The sequence below is a fragment of the Calonectris borealis genome, chromosome 3 (genome assembly GCF_964195595.1).
Source record: "Calonectris borealis chromosome 3, bCalBor7.hap1.2, whole genome shotgun sequence".
Taxonomy (NCBI): Eukaryota; Metazoa; Chordata; class Aves; order Procellariiformes; family Procellariidae; genus Calonectris; species Calonectris borealis.
The window spans coordinates 69,368,720-69,390,408 of record NC_134314.1 but is presented as its reverse complement, the minus strand read 5'-3'; the positions used below and the strand labels follow the sequence as shown (position 1 = coordinate 69,390,408).

Below are 21,689 nucleotides of genomic sequence, written 5' to 3'. Positions count from 1 at the left end.
TCACATGTATACAGATATTTAAGTAACTTATGGTTGCAACTCATTACCAATATGGCTATGCATTCCTTTTTACCATGAAGTTCCTGAAGCTTTTGCTGCATAGTTATAAACTAACTACAGAGACTATGTGATGGAGTCTTTCTTCAAACCAGCACTTGCTGCTCAGAAAAAACAGTATAAAAGTGTTTTATGATACTGGGCAAATGAATGCAGCGTGAAAGACAGGTTCTTTCATTCTGTATTTTCTGTTGATGTTTTTCATTCTGTAAGGAATCCTTAGCAGCATTTTAAATATGTAAGTACAAACAAAAATTTATTCATTGTTGTGTTTTCCCCCTTTTGAATTAATCCTAACTTTCTTGTTGTCTAGTAAGCATATCTGTTACTTGATCTTGTTTCTGATTTTCGTATCATCACTAAATTTTTTATAAACGGATACGTAGTATATTTAGATAAAAATATGAAGAAATAGCTTTAAAAAAAACCGAAACAAACTAATTTGAGTTCTACCCATAGTAATACTTCAAACTCCTTTAGCTTTACAATATTTTCGTAGTAGCATCCAGAAAACTCTGGATTTTCATACAAATGAGTTTGTTGGATTTATGTAATGCCTTCAAAAATTTGGTTGCCCTGAGGCAAATATCTTGGGTGTATTTATGACTTAGTTTCTTTAACTGCCTTTGTGAATGGTAGTTGGAAGTTAGCCCCTCAAAGGTTTTCTGTGAATCATTATGTTGCTTAAAAATTATAAATGAATTTAAAATAATGTACACATAAACACAAGAGATAAAGACTTAAAAAAAAAAAATAAACACAGCAGACATAAAATCTGAGCATAAATTCAAGCTAGTTATTGCTGGGTTTTGACAAGAGGTTTTGATTGCACAGTGTGATGCTAGTAAGAAGCCAGTGATTAGGCTTACTTCTGAAATTACCAAATGACCTTTTTTATTTATTTTTGATGATTTCAACATCAACTGTGTAATTTCCATTTTTGTTTTGTTTTAATATTTTGTCTTATTTAATTTGATTTCTATAATAAAAGCTGAACAAGAAGCAGTTGACTATTTCCAAATAATCTATTTAAATATAGTACCGAATGACTAACGAGAAACAGCGAATAATGATTAGCAAGCAGTAAAGCAACTTAGTCCAATAATCAAAATGTCTAAAGCCTTCCTTGCATTCACATGCCACAGTTTTGCTTATCAAGTGAAGTAACTGATTTCAACGAAGGCAAAAATCCAGTATGGTGGAAGAAGGGATCCACCATTTATATTAATCTAAGAGAATATGACCTTTTTATTTGTTTCAAAATCTGTATATCATAATTTTTTGTGTGCCTGATGGATAAAGATAGCTTTTCTTCTCCAGTTCCACTGTGTTTCTTTCAACACGTGGTTTTTTTTTCCCACAGAGGATTCAAAGCTCAAATTTTTGCAACTGGATGTCACAATTTAACTTTGAAATGTTTAGTTTGATTTTTCAGAGATCACTGATGAACATGAGAATGGCATACTAAGTTAGACCAAAGTTTCAGTTCGTGCAGTAGCCTGTTTCTTGCCATGGCCAGAGTGGATCCCTGGGGAAGAATGGGAGAAGAGGGCAAGCATGCGGGGATGCTTCCTGCTGAATATTCTCACGCTCTCAGAAATTTTCAGCACAGGCCTTCTTGAACCCTGGGGAGTTATCCCTTTCTTTTCAGTAGCTCTTGATGGATCCTAATTGGCCTACCCAATATAAACTTTTTGGGATGGGGAACCAGGATGCCAGTAGTGCTGAAGGCGCACATACCATACTGGCATTTTCTATCGATGTTTCTGTTTTCTGTAGGAGATAAGATTCCTCTCACTTGTAAGTCTGACTGCTTTTTTATAGATCCTAAACATGAGACCAAGTGTCAAGATTTTGAGAGAAGTTTTGACAGAAAATATGCTATACTAGAAGCTAATAGACACCCCCTTCCTGGTTAAAGCATTGCTTCTGTAAAGCACTTCTCCCAGGCAATTTATACGCATGGTCTTTTGGTTTTGACCAGACTACATTAATTTATTGTTTTGAAAATACAAGGTGTTATGTACCCAGCAGTATGCTAAACAGCAGAATTTGAATAAAATAATTGTTTTTAAAAGTGGTTTCCCAGATTAGGCACCGGTGTTGGAAATGTATTTTCTTAACATGGGGAATTAATTTACAACACATGTAACATATAACACACGCAATGTAAGACAAAGAGTGAGAATTACCAGTGTCTTCTGGGAGAAGCTCTTCCCTGTAGTCACTCCAGATACCACCATTTTCCAGCCTGGAGAACACAAATTACTTCAAAAACAGGCTGAGAGGTGGCATTGTAACAGTTCGGTTTTTATAACACCGACACTGTGTCCAAGAGTAATTTTCCCAGGACTTCGTGGTCCTTTATAATCAGTGTATATTTATTTGATGTCAGGACTTTGTTTTGCTTGGTTTTAATTCCATTCTGTAGCACTCTTCCTTCGTTACCTTATTATCTCCCTTCTTGCTTTCAGTTCCTTTTCATGACCTTTGCCTATTTCTTTTCTTACATTTCCTGCAATGAAAAGAGTACAATTTTCACTTCATTTTGGGACCTGATTTTTGAACCTGTTAAACTTAGCTTCGGGTCTCTTGAAGTGACTCTTTAGCTGAACAGTTAAAACTACAAAGTTGGCTGCTATGTCAGTTGTTTTTTTTTCCCCTTTTCTTTTCTTTTTCCCAGTTTTTACATGTGAGAAATGGCTCTGGCTCTTTTTCTTTGTGCTACCTTTTTGGGGCACCAGCACTTACAGAAGTGTATATTATTTGTTTATGATTGTGCCATATATATATATACTAGATGTACTTTAGAAATTCAGGGAGCATGGCATGTGTGTCGAAGAGTTTTTAAGTCTAAGCCAAAGCACTGGGAAATATGGCAGAAAGTCTCTTTAAAAAAGATAGTAGTATTATAGGTTATTTCAGAGGGAGGTTGCGGCTTACGTATTGGTCTGCATATAAAAAAAGCAGAGATCATCATAATACCCAACTGTGTAAATGAAGTTGTAAACCTCAGATGTCAGAGTAAAAATTAAAGAGAGGAATTACCAGGAAAAAATAAAAGAAATACTAGGAACCTAAGAAAATAAACAAATATTTACATTTGGTGCAATAATAATTTGAAAGATGGTTAAGGAATTCAAAGGCAGATACAAGGCAGCAACAGAAGTGTGTAAAAAATGTGCTTTCATGTAGAAAAGAGAGGAAGAAAGCCATGAAGTTTGTAGATGCTGATACCTGGTAAGGATACCACGCGTCCTCTAGGAACGAGTTGGGGCTTTTAACTCTCTTCCTCCACAGCTGGGTGTGTGTCTGGCACTTGTTTGGTTCCCAATGTGTGAAGGTATTGTATTGACAAGAATAGGTATGTAAGGAGAGATTGTTAAGCAGTGAGGTCCTTTGCTGTGCACTCTTCATACCTATCAAAGAACAGTCATTCTAAACTGCCACTGCTGCCTTTGAAAATGTCACCATTAATGTGCATGCAGTCTAAGGGGTTTGTTGTTAATTAGTCAACATTTATTATTGGAGGTATCAGTGAAGTGAGGTATCTGACAATATAGTTTAATTACTATGAGCTATCCTAGGGCAATGGCTGGATGTTTTCCTAATAAATCAATTGCTATTTTTATTTAAAAAATTAAGCATGTTTATTTTCTTCTTGTGAATAACATTAGTCTGCCACTATTGAAGTTGATTAGCGTGGAAAAAGTTGACATTGCAACTGATTTTCTTAAAAAAACCCACCCAAATAGCTTAGCTGTCTGGGACAGTATTTAAATGATTGTGAAAGTGAAATATTTGTTGAGTAGCCCTTGTGTTTGTGTTTCTAATTGACTTTTTGTTGTAGATATCCATGCACATTAATAATTTATTTCATTAATAGAGGCCCATCTTTCCCAGTGTTACATTGCTGTTTCAGTTTGCATCACCTTGTGATTAGTGCATTGTCCAGAATGTAATCTGGAATAAACCTTTGGTGAGTATTTCTTGAATGTAAACTTGAGGCTAGAAGGCTCTTTCTGTTCCATTTGGTTTTCTTGGGATGTTTTGATTTCGGATCAGAGTACAAAAGTACTGAAGCTCGGTGATTTAAAGGATCCATTGTGCATTGTCCATAACAGATGTTCTAAAATAACGTCAGCATGCATATAAATGTAACTTGCAATCAGCCTTTAGTTATTCACCATTTTTTTCATATAAATTTCTACTCTGATTTCATTCCACAAAAGTAACAGCAAACGCATTGTCAGGGGAATGATTGTCACACAGGTGAATCTTGTGTAAGTTAAATTGATCCATATATTTGATTGCTGTTGCCAATTGATGGCAAGTCCCATCAGTGTTTTTTTAAATATTATTAAATAAACAATTTTCTTGACTATAAAGGATTTAATGCCACAGTTATATTTGCTTTTGTGCATGCATCCATGACTCTCAGCAGGCTGTTGGGATTGGACTGCTGTATCTTAGAAGAAAATAAGTACTTTTTGTAATAAGTATTCCTTATACGGACTTGTAAAAACGTCGTTTGTTTTCCTAAACATTTCAAGAGCAACCAAATTCTGAAAGTACCATTTGTCATACAAAATATCAAGTCAATAAGCCTGAAGAGATGTGGTCATATCATGACATCATAGTCCTACAAAAAGCTGTAATTGTCATCATTATAAATATGTGCAGATGTGTTGGTATCTCTACATAATTGTTCACTGTGCATCCACGACAATGGACTTTGTAGTCCTATGTTGTACTGCTACTACCAAAAGTAATTTTGAGTAATGCTTGCCCAGTTGGTTGAGTTGTAATGTGATTTTTTTGACTGACGCAAGATTTGAATAGTGGGCTGTTGACTCTTCCCAGTCCTGGGTTGCATGTTTGCGTGTGTTAAATAAAGATGGTAACATTCAGTGAATGCCTTAGGTTTGTATCTTTGCCCTACAACGCTTTACTTCAATGGGATGGAAGAATTAGCAAGTGAATTCTAACTTGTGCTCATTGGAATCTTCTAGTAATGTGACCTAGATGTTTTTGCATCTGTAGACTACTTGTTTTTGAGACCTGCCTTCACATTAAGCTTTAGGAAATGTATGTTGGCGTGCAGTGATCCAGTCGAGCAAAGGAGAAAGGAAGCATTTCATAAATAATAATAAATGTTTCTGAGATCACAGCGCGAACTGACAAGAAAAGCTGCAAACTGAAGGGCCAAGCTGGCCTACAAATGTTCCATGTAAAAATGCTGTTTTGTTCCTTGTAAATTATAAAGCTTTTATTAAATGTTTGAAAGAGGAAGGAAAGCACTGGGGTCATTTTGTACGTGGTTTCCTGGAGTGTAGTGATTGAAAAATGGAAGCTGAACATTTAAGGATTTACGAGTCTACATGCTGTGCTGTGGAAAAGTGGAGATTTGACTTTGGTTTTGAGCAGCAAGGAACATGCTTCGGTGTGCCTTCCGAAGGGAGCACTCTCCATCTATAACAGCATTGCTTATTAAGACGGGAAATGTTCTCAGTTTTGTTTTTATCTGAGATATCCAGCAGTTAATGTTTCTTAAGCAAGTTTTCAAATGTAAATATTTCAGGGAAGGTAAAAACTGAGAGAAATGTCTAAAGTATAATGTAACTTGTATGTTCTTCTGTCATCTAGTTAGCATATATTATTAGGTGAGTGTTAATGAGCCACTGAGTCATGCTGACAGCTTGCTGCTTCCAAAGGGACAGTATCTGACCTTCATCCTCTTTTTTTTTTTTTTTCCCCCTCCTTTGTGCCTGTTCACACAGCCCTTAGTAATGCCTTGGTAACAGCCATTGGTAAGTCAGTTTTTCTGACTAAGCAATGAACAAAATAATTCAATTTTTTCTTTCCTGCCGGTTCAGGGAACTGACCTGAGTCAGCAGCAGCTTAGACAATGAAAGAAGGAAGCAGGATGAAGTGGCAGGAAAGGCAGCATGTGACTCTCTCTTTCACTGCTGCTAAGCTCTTAGATTGGCTCGGTTATCTTGTGAAGCCTCACCTTAGGATTTGGTTATGGGGGTGCTGGCTATCCTCACAAGTTGTTATCCAAATTTGAAGTTGATTATCACTTCGGAAAGACTAATAAAATAAAGTCACTGTTGCAGATTTACTTGACAGCTCTTGAGGTTTCCTACCTCTTTGGTTTTCTGTGGTCTTTACAGCAGCATTTTTAGTCTCCATTTACCCATCTCCTCCTTTCATTGATACTTCACCTTATAAACTGTTCACACATTTTCTCAGTCTTTTTTGTTTGCTTCAGCTTTTGTTCTCAGACCCTGAAAAATTAATCGAAACTGGATTTCTTCTGCAGTCCTGATAAGTGTTAACCTGTAGTAAGGTTGGTGTTACAGCTAAGCTGAGTTAACACTTAGCTGCTTCTGAAAGGGTCATTTCATTCCTTCTCTGGCAGTGTGTTCTCACTGCTTCACTTGGGCCAGCTTTGGTGTTTGTCTGATACTGTGATGAGCGGGTCTGGGGAGTTAGGCAACAGAAAATTAACCATAGTTTTAAGTTCCTCTGGCTCTGTCAACTCCCCACAGGGTAAAATGAACACCAGGCTTGGCCTAAGGACTGAGAGCCATAAACACACAGGCAAGAGATTGTTCACAGGACTGCTGAGAGGGGAGAAGCTGGGCCATCTGTTTTAGCAGTATTCTCGATTAGGTAGACATGACTGTAACGTCATACCACATTCTGAAGGCAAATACCTTGCTGCTTTTGCTTAAAATTAAGTGCAGGAGGATGATCTATTACAACTTTTCTATCCATGGGATGCTTCCATAGACAAACTTTTCAGCCCTTGCAGCTTTCTTCCTCCCTCACTGAGAGTTCTAATACAGTTTTTATTAACAGGAGTTTGTATTACCAGTGTTTTGATTCTCTTCATTTGCCTCAAAAATTTTTACATTCACCTTGTCACAAATGTATGGTCGAATACAGCAGCACATGAACTATGCCCTATAAATTTAAACCAGAACTGCAGTCATCACCTCTAAACAGTCTGTTATTCTTCATAACAATCAGTTGCATTTGTATTTGCTCTGCATTTTAAGTTTACGAGGACCGGAATTCCCAATTTTTCTCAGCATCAGTAGTTTTTCATTTCTCAGTGAATTTTGCTGCCAACATTGTCCAAGCCAAGTAAAGATGTCAGGCAGAGCTTCCTTTTCCAAATCATTGGTTGTTCAGTTTGCAGGCATCTGGAGTGCCAGAGGTGAACCTTAAGACATTGTGTTATTTCTTCATTAATACCTATTAAGCCATGTCTTTTTGTAAGGAAGAAGAAACAGCTCTAGATTTAAGAGAGTTTATATTTAACAGCATTAGAAGTTTCTGCTTAGTATGTGTCTGTTCATTTTGCTGGGATTGGCTTTTTTCTCTTGCGTTAACAACTACCTAGAGCAGCTCACACGCTGTAAGGCTATTATCTTTAACTTGCATTTACATATTTGTGCTCCACGGAGTAGAATAATCCCTTGCTTTTTAATATACTATTTTGTGGCATATAGCATAAATGTCATATCCCTTTCTATTTTATGACTGAGAAAAATGAGGCCCAGTTTATTCATTCATAACACTCCTGTAAACCCTTTAATACTTCTCCTTTTTCATTAGAGTTGATTCAGATTTAACATTGTAGCAGTGTTTTTCATATCCAATTAGCCTTTTCTGTCCATTTGTGCTTTACAAACATCTTAGTTACTTAGCTTCACAATGATTGGTAAGGTATTGATCGAGAATGCAGAGCCTTTCAGTTTACCAAGAAAGTTTGAAGACAGAAATTGGGGAGGAGTGACAAGTAGGTTAAAAATACCAAGTCAATCTATAAGGAATATATATGTACGTATATAAATGTATGTGTGTTTATAGATAAGGGAGTGTGTGTATGTGTGTGTTTTTATGCTTGTCTGCATTTATCTGAATCTATCAAATAGATGTCTACATATATCTAAATATTGTTTCATGGCTAGAAACTGAGCTTTATGTCAATATAATTTGTTGATTCCTACTGCATCAGCATAGAAGAGAATGAATGTGTATATACGGAATTTGTCTTCCAAAGACATGTCATGATTTTTTTTTTCTTTCCTGAAGCAGTAGGGTACAAAAGTACCCTAGGATTATGCTCTTTAAAAGGCTCTACAACTGTATTTTTCTTTGTGTATTATTTGCTCATGTGTTGTTGTATTAGATACCCATTAAATGAAGTAAAGTGTTTATCAGAATATAAGGACTCACTCAGAAGCACAAATGTAAAAATAAGCACTGTTCCAATGCCTTGTCAACTTATCTTGGGAATACAACTGTATTGCACTGAATAAAGGTAGTATTGCCTACCCTTTTAGATACCAGAGTGTTTAGTTCTTGGTATTCTTAGCAGTACTCATTAAATCAAAGTATTTCTGAAGCCTTATTCTAAGAAAGTTCAGTAACTTCACCTTGAATAGCCCCATTGGAATTTGAAACAGATTTATGGCAGAAACATGTGGTCTAAACAGCTGTCACACAAAACCATTTAAAAAAGCCCTGAAAGTCTGGTGAACTCAGAAATCTGTTGTACATGTTGGGTTTTTTTTTTTAAATGAAGATAATCCTAAATACGTCCTTCAAGGAAAACCTCTAATGTAGGTCTTGAACATAAAGCCATAGCTAAAATAAACTGGTGTGCTTGGGCAGATGTGCCTTTTTAACATAGGACTTAAGGACTTTGAATTTATAGCTCGCCTTTTCCTGTGGAATTACGAATAGTTTGATACTGTACGTCAATGGAGGCATAAAAGTCACAGAAAACAAAACAGGATTTGGACAAGGATCAGAGAGTGAGAGGGAGTCAGCATGAGAGCATCTGTCTTATGTTATGATCTTGGATTTGATTAAAAAATTTAAAATTCTGTCAGTGTAATCTCTCCAAAGCAAAGTTAGGAAATGCCGGTTTGTTTCCTGACAATTGCTCTGTTTCCATTACCCAGCATACTGGGACGGGAAGAGGGGGGTCCAGGCTGCCTGGGGAGAAGCAAAGCAAACTGTTCCCTCTGCCGCTTTCCAGCGCTTTTCCCCTGTGTTGGGGACACGAGTTTCTGACCCACCCTGGCCTTTTCCTGTCTCATGAACAAGTTAATCTCTCAGGGAAATAAAGGGAAAGGGTTTGGTTTAGTAAAAAGAAGAGGGAGCCTATAGTGCGAAGGGTAACAGAGCATTCAGATGACATCTACCAATTTTTGTACCATGTGGTTTACAGAAAGTTTCTGCAAGATTGAATAGATTATTTAAAAAAAAAAAACCAACCCCAAACCCAAAAAAAGTATAAGCAAATTTTACAAGACTGTCTGAATCTTAAGCCATTGAAAAATGGCTTATATGAATGGTTTTGCTATTTTGAATGGTTTTGTGTGGCAGTGTCAACTCTAAGTGGAAAAATGGGTGGTGTGGAATGGAGAATATTTTGAGTGAAACAATAAAAGGAAGTGGGAGGGTATAAATATTTCATATACTATAATGGATGGATGAGATGATAGTAGACATAAGTCAGAGGTGTGATTGTGACAGATATAAATAAAACAACATAAAAAACTCCAATTTTGAGTAGAAGAGTCACTGGAAGAAAAAAATCCTTATTTTGAAAAAACAAAATTCAATTGAGTTGGTACTGCTGCATGTAACAGTGGATAAATACATGCTTATTGGTCTGACTGCACAATTTATCACAATAATGCTGTTAGTTTAACAGAAGCTCACCTCAGCCCTATTTTGATTTCTTTAAAAGCTATAAGGTTTCATGAAAATACTCCCTTTTTCTTTTCTATTTTTTCCTTTCTAAATAAGAATTTCTCTGTGGCTAATTTGCAAATGCCAGTTAAATCATGAGTTTTAATATCGTATTCAGAGAGCTTTTTTCAAATAAACAGCATTTTATTAATTGTTTTCCATTTTTTTTTCTTCTGCCTCTCATTTCAGAACGGTTTGATCACCACTGTCCCTGGGTAGGCAACTGTGTGGGGAAAAGAAACTACAGATTTTTTTATATGTTTATTTTATCTCTGTCCTTTCTGACAGTCTTTATATTTGCATTCGTTATCACCCACGTCATCCTTCGTAAGTATGCTGGTGAAATCAGATTACGTATGTAGCCATTTGCTTGAGTTTTTTATTTTTAAGTTAATCTTTTGATCATTCAGGGTTTGTTTATTTATTTATTTATTTGCCTTTTCTCTGAAGCTTCACAATCCCCAGTGAGTCCCATTCTGGTCTGTAGTAGACCCTGGTCATGGTAGTCATTGATCTAGCGCTGGCTTTATCTTAATACGGTGTTAATTTTCTTAATTTTTTTGGCCTTTTATGGACAGTTTATTGGAAAAGCAGCACACATACCGTATGTCCAAGTATACAGATAGTATCATTTTCCCAAAGAACTTTTGTGTGCTTTTTTAACTGTAAGAATGGGTCACTTGCCATCCAATCAAACAGGTAAATTGCTAGGAAATAGATTGGAGCTATTTTACACTTTTTGTTGTTTGCTGTTTAGTTTTACATCTTTTTCCTACCCTATTTTTAACACAAGTTACTTTCATTTGCATAGACATTCTGAGAATAACCAATGTATAATGGAGTGAATCAGATAAGCTATAGGAAAATGAATATTCATGAGTTTGATTTTTATTTGTATTCTGGGTGGGGTTTGAGGAGAGTATTTTCAAGACTCTTTTGGGTAGTGTCTTTTTTTTTCCACACACATAACAAATTTTGTTAGCTCCTATATAATGATGATGATCTAATTTATGGTGATAGGTTATATGACTTGTCTTTAAAGACCTTTTGTATGTTTTGGGGGTTTTTTAACCCACTATCACTAGGAAGCTTAAGAGTGTTATATCTTTTCACTAATTATGTAGGCTATTGCCTTGAACAGTAGTTCTTTAATCATTTTGGAAATGTGATCTTTTTATTCCTTTGTATTCCGTATTTCAGTGGAAGCCTGATAGAAATAATAATTTCAGTTTATAACACATTTAGAAAGCTAACTTGTTAATGGCAATATTTAGAGAATGCTTTACTGAAAAATATGCCAGATTGTGCTCAATTTCCTAAATTACTTACACTGTGCAAGGACAAAAATTTGTATTTTAAAAAACCAGAACTCTTCCTCTTATTTGTGCTTCACAAAAGAAGGATAAGAGCACTGAGCGGCTCTCCTTTAGCTCAGAAATCTAGCACATAGACTATAGAGCTAGGGGCACTTTTAATTTTGGGGGAGTCTGGATCCACAAGTTGTTCTCACTGCCAGATACAGCATTTCTAATATCAGTTGAAAGAGCAGAGAAAAGATGTACATATTATTTAAAAAGGGAAAAGTAATTCTTGGAAAGAGAACACTTTCCATTAATACTCAAATCCTTGAAATTTATTTGGGCATATATAAGCATATACATGCACACTTTTTACATTTAAGAAGAAGGAAGCATGGGGGTTTTTCTGTCATCTGCTAGAACTCAGTAGTTGAAAACACCAGTCTGACAATATAAAGCTACTTTTGAAGCTAGCCTACCTGTATTTCATAAACAGTACAGTGCTTTTTTTTTTTGTAGTTTTCAGCATACGAATTACCAATATTATGCCAATATTTCATGTTCTGTATGTCAAGTGGAGTTATCCAGTGGATTTTAACTTTGTAGTGTCCATACCTAATTCTAAGTGTGAATTAGACAAAGAGCAGAGAAATGAATTGTGCCTCTGTGTGGTTGAGCAGCACTTTAGCACTGTGTAGGTTTTACAGATAATGTATAGTAAATGTTAAATGCTGACTTGTTTAAGTATATCAGCTATAAAACTTTCTCACTATGGAGGTTTATCTACCTTGGATGAGACAGGAAAAACCTCCCTAGTTCTAAGGAATGTTTGGTCCTCAAAGGCAATGGGAGCAGGTATGAATTGTGATTAGTTCCTCGATGTTTGTTTGCTACGTTTGAGCTTCAAGTCCAGCTTTCCAATTTATCTACTATAATCTTGACTGTGTCCAAAAAAGGAGTTCTTTACAAGTAAGGTTTCTTTGTCATATTGATCACTCCATTCTCTCTGTGCCTATCGTGCTTCTAGAAGTCCTCATGTCTATCTTTCTAATAGTTACCACTCAACCATTTTCGTTCTGTTTTGCAGCCCTGCAGATCTCCAGCTGATGCTAACCATTAAGCAGGATTCTCAGTGACTTAATCTGAACCTTTGCAATTGGCATAGAGTGTTTTGTGTTAGTGTGTCTGAGTAAAGTCTCAGTTTTTAGACCTGGGACTATGATCTTCCTGCAGTGTTTCCAAGTCACCCATATGTATTTCCACAAGTTCTGGCAAAATTCTTGATTCTGGAGGAAGTCCTGCTGACTTAATCAAATCCTGTTCTTAGCTCTTCTGAAGATGATCCTAGCAGGATCACCTTCCTATCAGCAACACTTTATTCTAGATATCCTGTGTTAGACCGAATGCCTTCTGACAATATCCTTTTAGGAAGGGACCGAGGGATATTTATAGCAATTTGTAGGCATTGACCTTTAAAAAAAAAAAATATCCTATATGGTTCATCTTAATAGGGAAGTTCTTTCTCTGACCTTGTTGATCACCTAGGAAAACTGTTTTCTTTTTCTTTTTTTTGTTTAATATCTCTTGATTTAGAAAAATTGTTGAAATCTGTTTGATTTTTAATAAATCTTGCAAGCTGGCATTTTTATCATTTTTAGTGGGCATAAGTGGTGACGAGATATGAGAGATACATCTTAACTTTTTGGGTTTTGTGGCCTTATTTGAGGCATTCATTGGAAATTTGCCCTTTCCAGGATTAAGAATGTTTGCACATAGCGTTATTGAAGATGATAAAATTACTTTGTAAATCAGATACTTTAAAGGTATTGTCTTGCAAAATTTTATTCCATCTCCCCAAGCTTAACGCATTTTCAATAGTAGTGCCTATCTTCGCAGTTACTCAGCTCTGTTTGAGGCATCAGTATTTCAACTGTATGTTGCAATGAGGAACCTTCCCCTTCTGATATATTGGGAACTGCTTGGAAGAGTGTGACCAGCAGTAGGGAATAGAGATCACACCTACCTGCTGCCATTGCCATTAAGGATCCTAAAAATAGTAAGAAAGTAGGGGGAAGTTCCACTAGTCTTGTGCCAGTTATGAGAGTCTGAAAAGGCTTAGAAATACAAGGTAAGTAACTTTCCCTTTTTAATGGCTAACAGTAAAATTGATCAGGCAGGTCTAGAGAATATGTATGTGTATATACACACATATATGTATTTTTTTCTTCTTTGTTTTAAAGACAAAGTTCTCTCTTCATACAAATCTTCAGATGAATTTAGCTAAGGGGAAAATTTTTGCTGTGGGAAAGACTTTCAATCTGATGCATTTAAACCATTTAAATTATAAAATAAAGTGCAAACTGTGTGCCTTATAATTTATGTGGCATTGAGTCAGTTTCTACAGCCTAATTCACTTGTTGCATATTTATCAGATAGTTGTCAAATTGCCCTTTTTGTTGAATATCTCATGGTTGTGGAACCCAAGTGGATGCTTCTGCATCTCTAGTTCATTGGAGCATGCTGCTCTTGAGCTCTTTTCAGCTAGTAGAAATTCTCTTATTTGCCCAGAGGCAAGAAGCGCCTATTAGAAAAACCTTCTGTGCAGGTGCAGTAGGAGTGGAATTATAGTCTAGAGAACTTGGGCTGCTTCCAGAACAAAGGAGGGAAAGTTGAGAATCTGGGCTTATAGTATAAATTTTTCAAAGTAAAAAAGTTGCTTTGAAAAATAGTATTTCAAACTAAAAAAGTAGCTTATAATTTTTTGTTTCCTTATTAGACCTGAAAAGGACAGGAATAATCAGAAATCTTGTTCATGGGAAAATATGCATGCATCAATTTGGTATGACTGAGAAAATATCCTGCAGATGTTAGACCTGATAACTTACCCAAGTTTTTTTTTTCTGATGTTGCTGCTGAGCAACATAATCTCAGATTTATATTAGTAAATGTATTCTATGATTATTCAGTTGATCTTCAAATATTAATTTTGTTAACCATGTTGAAAACAGCCTGTAGTCCAGTTTCTTACTGAGCTGGTAATTTTGGGTTCTATTTCTACAGGTTCTCAACAAACAGGGTTCCTCAATGCCCTGAAGGACAGTCCTGCAAGATATCCTTTCACTGAAAGAAATTGTAGATCTTGTTGCAAAATAACATCTGAGGTGTGTTTTTGCTTGTTTTCTTGCTGTTGTTGGATATGTGCATTTGGGACTTGATCAGTTAAGGATTTCATCACTTCCTGCACAACAGGATTTCTCACCACATGTTGGAGGTAGGAAAGAGACTATAGCCTGGGTTGGTTTTTATTCTTCATCTTTTGCAGAGTAGTACTCTTGACAAAGGTCTGTAGTTTCCATGTGTGATAGAAATACGTTCCATGTATTTCTGATGGAATTCATAAATATATCTCTCACTATACCCATGCTGTGGTTTCATTTAAAATATTAAATAAGTCTTCTGGTTTTACAACAGAAAGTATCCAGAATGGCTGATTCTTGTCAGGGTAGAAAAAGTAGATTGTGGAACAACTGAAACCATAAGCTGTCCCTGAAGAGTTCAATTCCTGAAAGTATTCTTATGTTTGTTTACTGTTTTTAGAGAAGTCATTTTCAAGCATCAACTTCTGTTAAGTTACATAAAAGTATACACATGCATACACAGGGACTGCTATTGTTGTTCAGCCTGGAGAAGAGAAGGCTCTGGGGACACCTCATTGTGGTCTTTAGATATGTAAAGGGGGCTTATAAAAAAGACAGAGACGCTTTTTACCAGGGCCTGTAGTGACAGGACAAGGGGCAACAGTTTTAAACTGAAAGGGGGTAGATTTAGGTTGGCTATAGCGAAGAAAGTTTTTACAATGAAGGTGGGGAGACACTGGAACTGGTTGTCCAGAGAGGTGGTAGATGCCCCATCCCTGGAAGTGTTCCAGGTCAGATTGGATGGGGCTTTGAGCAACCTGATCTCGTGAAAGATGTCCCTGCCTATGACAGGGAGGTTGGACTATATGACCTTTAAAGGTCTCTTCCAACCCAAACCATTTTGTGATTCTGTTCTGTAAATACTCCATATTATTTTTGTCATTTCATGGGAGCTTTCATGAAATGACAAAAAGAAATGAAAATGAAATGTCTTAATTTAATTTAATTTTCATGAAATGAAAATTTTCTACTCAGTGAGAATGGAAAATATTCCTTTTTCCTGTCTGAAAGCAGCTAACATAATGGAAAGATGGGAAGCTGACATAAATTCTATTTAGTTTCTTCCTTACATTTCTGTACAGACTGTAAGCTTCCCACTCCTTATGTATATGTTTTGAATGGTTTGTCTGAATAAGCAGTTTTCACCTCTCACAAAGCTACTATAAAAAGAATTCTTTCTCATACTTGTGCTGAGGAAGAGTCTTTTGTCCATTGTCCCTCACACAGTTTGCTCTTTTCCACAGAAGAGTAGGAAGAAAAACCTCTTACTCTGTCATTCGCAGTTGTGCATAAAGGCAGACCTCTTTTTCCAGGTAGTTTTTCCAAGTATCATATTCTCCAAATTCTGCAGATACGATTTTGCGTGTGTGTATGAGTTCATCAGGTAGAGTCATTGAGCTATAAACTCAAACTTTTTAAGCAAAGCCACTGTTCAGGTTTTTTTTTTTTGTACAAATGATTTTACAAAGCACAAACAAACTGTTTTAAGTAGCACAACAATAGCTTCCAATTAAAACAATTACAATCACTTCTTATAAAAGATGATTCTTTCAAACTATTTTCAAACTGAGAATAGCTTTCAGTTGTCCTTAAATCAAAAGGTAATTGATTATGCGTTTGAGGATCCTTGTACAGGAACAATGGGCTGCTTATTCATAATTTGTATTCAGAGATGTGCTGAATTGAGAGGCTCAGTAGCGCGTCTTGTAGAAATGGCCTGGTTTGATAGTGATACGTTGGACAATTTAATAGCTTGGTACAATCCCTAACAGTAAAAATGAAATTGTCCAAATAGTATTGGGAATGCTGCTTTGGGGCAAGCCAGTCAATTCAGGCACAGAGAACATTGCCATTTCTATCTTGCTAACAACCCTGTGTGAGATACCAAGGGAGTGTTATACCATATTATGCTAGTAAGTTATAGACAATATATTGCTTTTTTAATTTGATTTTAATTAATGGACTCATGTTTAATTAATGGAGTCACGCTAATCTAACATGAATCACCCTGCTGTTCTAGAGATCTTTTGATGTTGGTGTGGGGAACTGAAAGAAGTCCTTTCAGTGGGGAACTGAAAGAGGTCTTGAACTGAAAGGAATTCCCTCTTTTGTCAGTAGGAATTGCCGTGTGGAGGGAGAAACTCGCGTTTCAGGACCCTCTTGAGTGCAGTCATGGCGAGGAACATCCTGTCAGTGGTGTGCTCAGTCATCTGATGGGGTTGCAGGAAGCCCTTTCTCCCTCTCAGGTTCCCCTTTTCTGACCTGGCGATGCTTTCTCTTAGTGTGTAGATACTTCCTTGGTGTGTAGATTCTACGCAAGAGTGCTCATCTACAGCCTTCCTTACGATTTCTACCCTCTCAAAGCCCAGTTAGGTGGACTTGTATTGTGCATAATGTTTTGGGGCTGTTTCCTTCTTTTATACCTTTTTGAACCCTCTGCTAACAACAGTCTACTTCCTTATCCATTCTCCCTCATTCTTCTTGCTTTAGCTGTGGCTGTTGCACAGTCAACTGAGACTGAGTTCCTCTCTTGTGTTGGTTTGACTCTCCACATAGTTTGAAGAGGAGATGAGAGGGAGAGAGTAGTGAACATGCTGCTCAGCAATGCCGTTTGGTCATCCTGCTGCTTTTGGAGCAGATTTGCTCAGAAAGCAAATGGCTCCTCTCTGGCTTTTAAACCACTCTGAGTGAAGTAGGTTCCAGAGGAAGTTATACAGACAATTCAGGTATTTCCCAATTCATTAGGTGGGAGCAGACCTGCGATCAAGACTCTTCACTATTAACTAATATTAGGATCATTTATCACAGATACTTATGTCCATCCATGCATTTTCAGTCTATGTCTCTGTATAATGGTGAGGAGCTGTCATATTTCTCCTATGTTGATAAGTTCAGCAATAAGGATGGTTTTGTATGTTTTAAGGCCCTGTCCTTGTTCTGGAATATTTTGAGTTGAGGTTGTCTTGGAAACTGACTTCACTAAAGGTTGGCATATGGTTAATATGCCAGATTATTTTTATCCTATTCTTTTCTCATTGTCTCGTTCCTACTGATTTATTATATCTCTTTTCCTAGGAACCAAAGCCTTTTCTGCTGTTGATTCACATTCCCTAAAAAAATTTACTATTGAGGTGTTGCAGAAAATAACATTCTCAAAGCAGACGTATTCTGAGTTCATGGCTATTGTGTGTAAATAAAAATATATATAAATATAAAACTATGGCAGGATGCTTTCTATAGAAAGTTGCTCTTTATGCTTGATTACACAAAGTTTGGAAGCAACTTTATTGTCTTCTTGCTGAGATGATGACTCTGTTAGAGTTAAAGGAATGATATCAACTGTAGTCAGTATGCAACACTGAGTGCTGACTGACTTTCCTAGTACACCAATCTCACTTTTAAAGCCTGGTTACTTCTTTATGGCATTTGGGTTATGCAGCTTATAAGGAATGAAAACAGAGGTAGTTTGAAAAGTTCTAGTAGTGCGCACACACATGCACACGCACACCTTCGCTACCCTCTTGGAGATGTGGGTGCTCTTGCTGTATGTGTACCTGTGCTGCTCCCTACAACACGTGGGTGAGAAAGCATCCCATGAGCTCACATACGTGTACCTCAGGTGCAAGTCCCTATAGGTTGTACCCTATACTGGCAGCCTGCTGTCTGGATGCAGACTACTAACAGTGTTTGACAGGGAGGGTGCTCTGTCTGGGCTAGGCAGATGCCAGCAGAGTGACTTGTGACTGTACCAAACCAAGTTTTGACTGCTGCTGTTCCCACTTCAAGTTCTTTTCTGCCATTTTTTGTGATTTTCTTACAATTAAGGCTGATGCCTCCTTCAAAAAGTCTTTTTGTAATTCCTCAGCTACTGTTTAATAGCAGCACAGTGAGCTGGGAGTTGATAGTCTTCCTCTTTAACTTGATAAGTTTTGGGCAAAAGCTGTTGAGTTTTGAGTATTCAACCCCACCCCAACTACTTACATTCACTTAACAGGAGTTGTTATCCAGGCCATTTGCCAAGGCTCGGCCATTCAGGCACCCCCACAGTTGTAATGTAGAATATATCCAGTTATTAGAGGGACTTGGGAGAGCAAGTGGACTTTGTATTTTACTTGGAATAGCGCACTTTGATGCTAGTGTTAGGATCCCTATCCGCATCTTAACTTCAGTAACAGAAGAAAGACAGGAGAGTCTAGCAGTTAGAACATACGACTGAGATGAAGTTTACTCTGTTGTTGTTGTTGCTGCATGTATGAGCACAGATCTAGAACCCTTAGTCCTGGCTCAAGACTCCCACTGTGCACTAAATATTTGTACAAACTTATCTGTTCATTCTTTGCTATTTGGCTAGCCTTGGGTTACCTCAACTGTGTTTGGTCTTCCCCTCATCCCATCAGAACTGTTACTGTTTCTTAATACAAGTGTCATGACTTTTACAGGGTGAACATGAAAATTTGAATTTCAGCAATTAAGATCAGAACCACTCATCAGTAATTTCTAGGCTTTTTCAATCTACAGAGCCTTAAATATTTGCTGGTGTAGATGCTATTCAGTGGCCTGTACACTAAAGCCTACTGACAATAGGCTTGCTTTTCTGAGTTAAATTTTTGTTGACCCCTTCGAAGTACCCCAGAGATCTCAAGGGACTTGTGGACTATAAGTTGACTACCCTGAATTTTGTGATTGTAACTACTTGTTATTGGATATTTTTTTTTTTTTTCCTTTTGCATATATTTCCTTGACTTTCAATTACTGTGCTGGAAGCTGTGGTGTGTTTTTTCTCAGTATGGTCCATTGTTGGCCTCTCAGGTTTTCACACGTATTTGATCAGCTCCAATCAAACAACAAATGAAGATGTAAGTTCATGGTATATTTCTACATATATGTTTCTAAATAGTAATGAGGAGGTTTTTCTCTGTTATTCTTAGAGAAGTCATACCTGCCTACATAATTTTGTGAATCCTCAGTAGGAAAAAAGGAAGTAACCTGGTCATGCTTGATTCAAAAATATCAGAAGAGATCTTTTGGACTATATTTTTTGTGGCTTGAAATGTGCTGGTTGCATAGTGTGTCCATTATGATTTACACCCACAGGACCTGTATCTTGAAATGGGAAAATATAGAAGAGAGGAGGCAAAGAAACAAGTATATTTTATACAGTAGGAAATAATTAAATAATTTTCAGTATCTCTTGTTCACTGGGAGTCCTAAATATGCTTTGACTCAAAAATTGCTTACTGTAAAAATTGCAAAGTGTGTTGAATTCTCAAAATAAAAAATTCATCCTTTATTTTATTTTTCCTTTGAAATTTCTTTGCCAGTCCGAGGTCTAAAACCTCTGGCTAGGAGTATATCATTAATTTAAAGGTCAATTTTCTCATTTCTACAGTTGTCCTATTTTGCACATAGGTTTCTGTTGTTTTGGTGTGAAATTATGTTTAGCTGTGTGTGGAGACTTCATGTGTCCTCCCCTAACTAAAAGGAGAAATACAAACTGAATGAAAGGAGAAAATAAAAAAAGCTAGGTAGCTAATGGTATAGAAAGCTTGTTGGAATTTAGCAAGTAATCTTCCAAATTACTGCAAGCTTACAATTATTTTATTGTAATTTTCTGTTGTACCTTTTTTCATAAGTATCTAGCAAATATAAAAGTAGCATCTTTGGAACTGTCAAACACATGTTTTGTTATTGTTTAAGGTCACAGTTAAAATTATAAATTTTACAATAAATACCATTCAACCAGAAAAAACTTTCCAAGCAGGCTCAGAATGAAGTATCCAAGCAAGTAGCCTGACTTTGAAGAAATCTACCTCATTAGTAAGACAGATGAGATAGTCCGGTATTCCTCAGTTATTAGGCTTAGGCCAACATTGTCTCTCTAGATGGACCCAGCGTGCTTCCACTACCCGCCCTTCCCTCAAATAAATGTCTCTTTTGGATTGTTGAAAGTCAGATAGCAGGGAACTGTAGCAGTGTAACATGTCTGAATTTCAAGTAAACTGTTCAGTAATTTCCTTTAAAGCACACATTTCCAGTTGTATACAGTAAGACATTTTACTCAGACTCTCAAGTATCTCACAAACAGAAAAGCAAGACTAGCTAAAAGAAAATGTACTATGTGCTTAAAGTGTAGTAATGACTGCAGTTGCTTCATAGTATTTTAGAGCCATTTGTGAACTTTAGGGAAGATACTGTTGTGTGGTATTGCACAGCTTGAGAACTTTCCTAAGAGGAGGGAGAAGAAGAGCTCTCTTGCTAGCTTTAATGGTATGTTGCGATTGAACCTCTTTTGTAGAACGTGCCATAGTATTTGTAAAATTAAGCTTAAACCATTATGTTTAGATGCTGAAATTCCTACTGTGAGTATATTGATCCTTTGAGATTTTGGGTTGTCTAAATCTATGGACGTAAAGCATGTCCTTGCTTGTAAGGTTTTAGGGTTCAGCCTTTCGTAACAGCCCAAAGCTCTAAGCTGTTTGGAAAGTGCGATCATGGGTTTTCTCTGGTCTGCCTCTGATGTAAGTAGCGTGTTGCTGCTTTGGTAACCCTTAATTTGTCTCAGACATTTTCTGTATTGTATTGTATGTGATGCATCTTGTTCATATCTCTTCAGATTAAAGGATCATGGTCAAATAAAAGAGGTAAAGAAAACTATAATCCGTACAGTTATGGCAACATCTTTAGTAATTGCTGTGCTGCACTCTGTGGGCCACTCTCGCCAAGGTAAGAGTATCAAAAGTATTGTTAGTATAAATGAAGCCACATGATTATTGATCAAAAAAATATTCTTTCTGATTGGTTGAGTTTACTCAACAAAAATAAAGTTTTGTTTTACTGTCCATTAGAAGCTTTAATTAAGTTTTTCTTCAGTAGTAAAGAGAGAAGTTGGTAAATTGTGGTTAAACTAAGTTAGTGATCAGATCCTGTAAAATATAATTAAGGTTGACATCTGAAATGAAAATAAACTTGTTTATCTGTTGTTTGAACTTTTGCCACTGCAGTTAATAACTTCTAGCAGTAAAAGACTTGTAATAATTAGCTGTTGCATGATGGGCAATTTGAAACTTTATTCAACTTTTACATATCTAACAAATGTGACATGAGTTTAGGAGAGTTTAAGAACCTTAATTCTACAACTAGCTTGATAATTGTTCATTTTTGTCTTTTCACTCTGAGCCATTTTATTTAAATGGACGGTAATTCTTCTTTCTTTATACTACTGTTAACATATATACATTAAGCTGAATTTGGTGGTCTTACACCAAAGCAATTCTAGAGAAAGCTTAATGGATTAATTTTTGCTGCATACATTTTCAGTTTGTATATTCAAGGTTGCAGATGGTTTTTCAGCTTGAAC

At 36.5% G+C, this 21,689-nt stretch overlaps 1 protein-coding gene across 9 annotated transcripts in view; it reads left to right on the top strand.

The window, feature by feature from the left end:
• The window catches only part of ZDHHC14 (zDHHC palmitoyltransferase 14), a 112,041-nt gene that overhangs the window by 75,869 nt on the left and 14,483 nt on the right, over window positions 1–21,689 (top strand). For 7 of the 9 annotated variants that reach the window (XM_075146060.1, XM_075146061.1, XM_075146062.1 and 4 more), the window contains 4 exons: window positions 10,027–10,164; window positions 14,196–14,244; window positions 19,086–19,188; window positions 20,946–21,055. In XM_075146060.1, coding sequence (XP_075002161.1) covers window positions 10,027–10,164; window positions 14,196–14,244; window positions 19,086–19,188; window positions 20,946–21,055 — 400 coding nt within the window. Of the gene's footprint in view, window positions 1–10,026; window positions 10,165–14,195; window positions 14,297–19,085; window positions 19,189–20,945; window positions 21,056–21,689 lie in introns of all 9 variants that reach the window. The other 2 variants (XM_075146064.1, XM_075146066.1) reach the window with 2 other exon arrangements.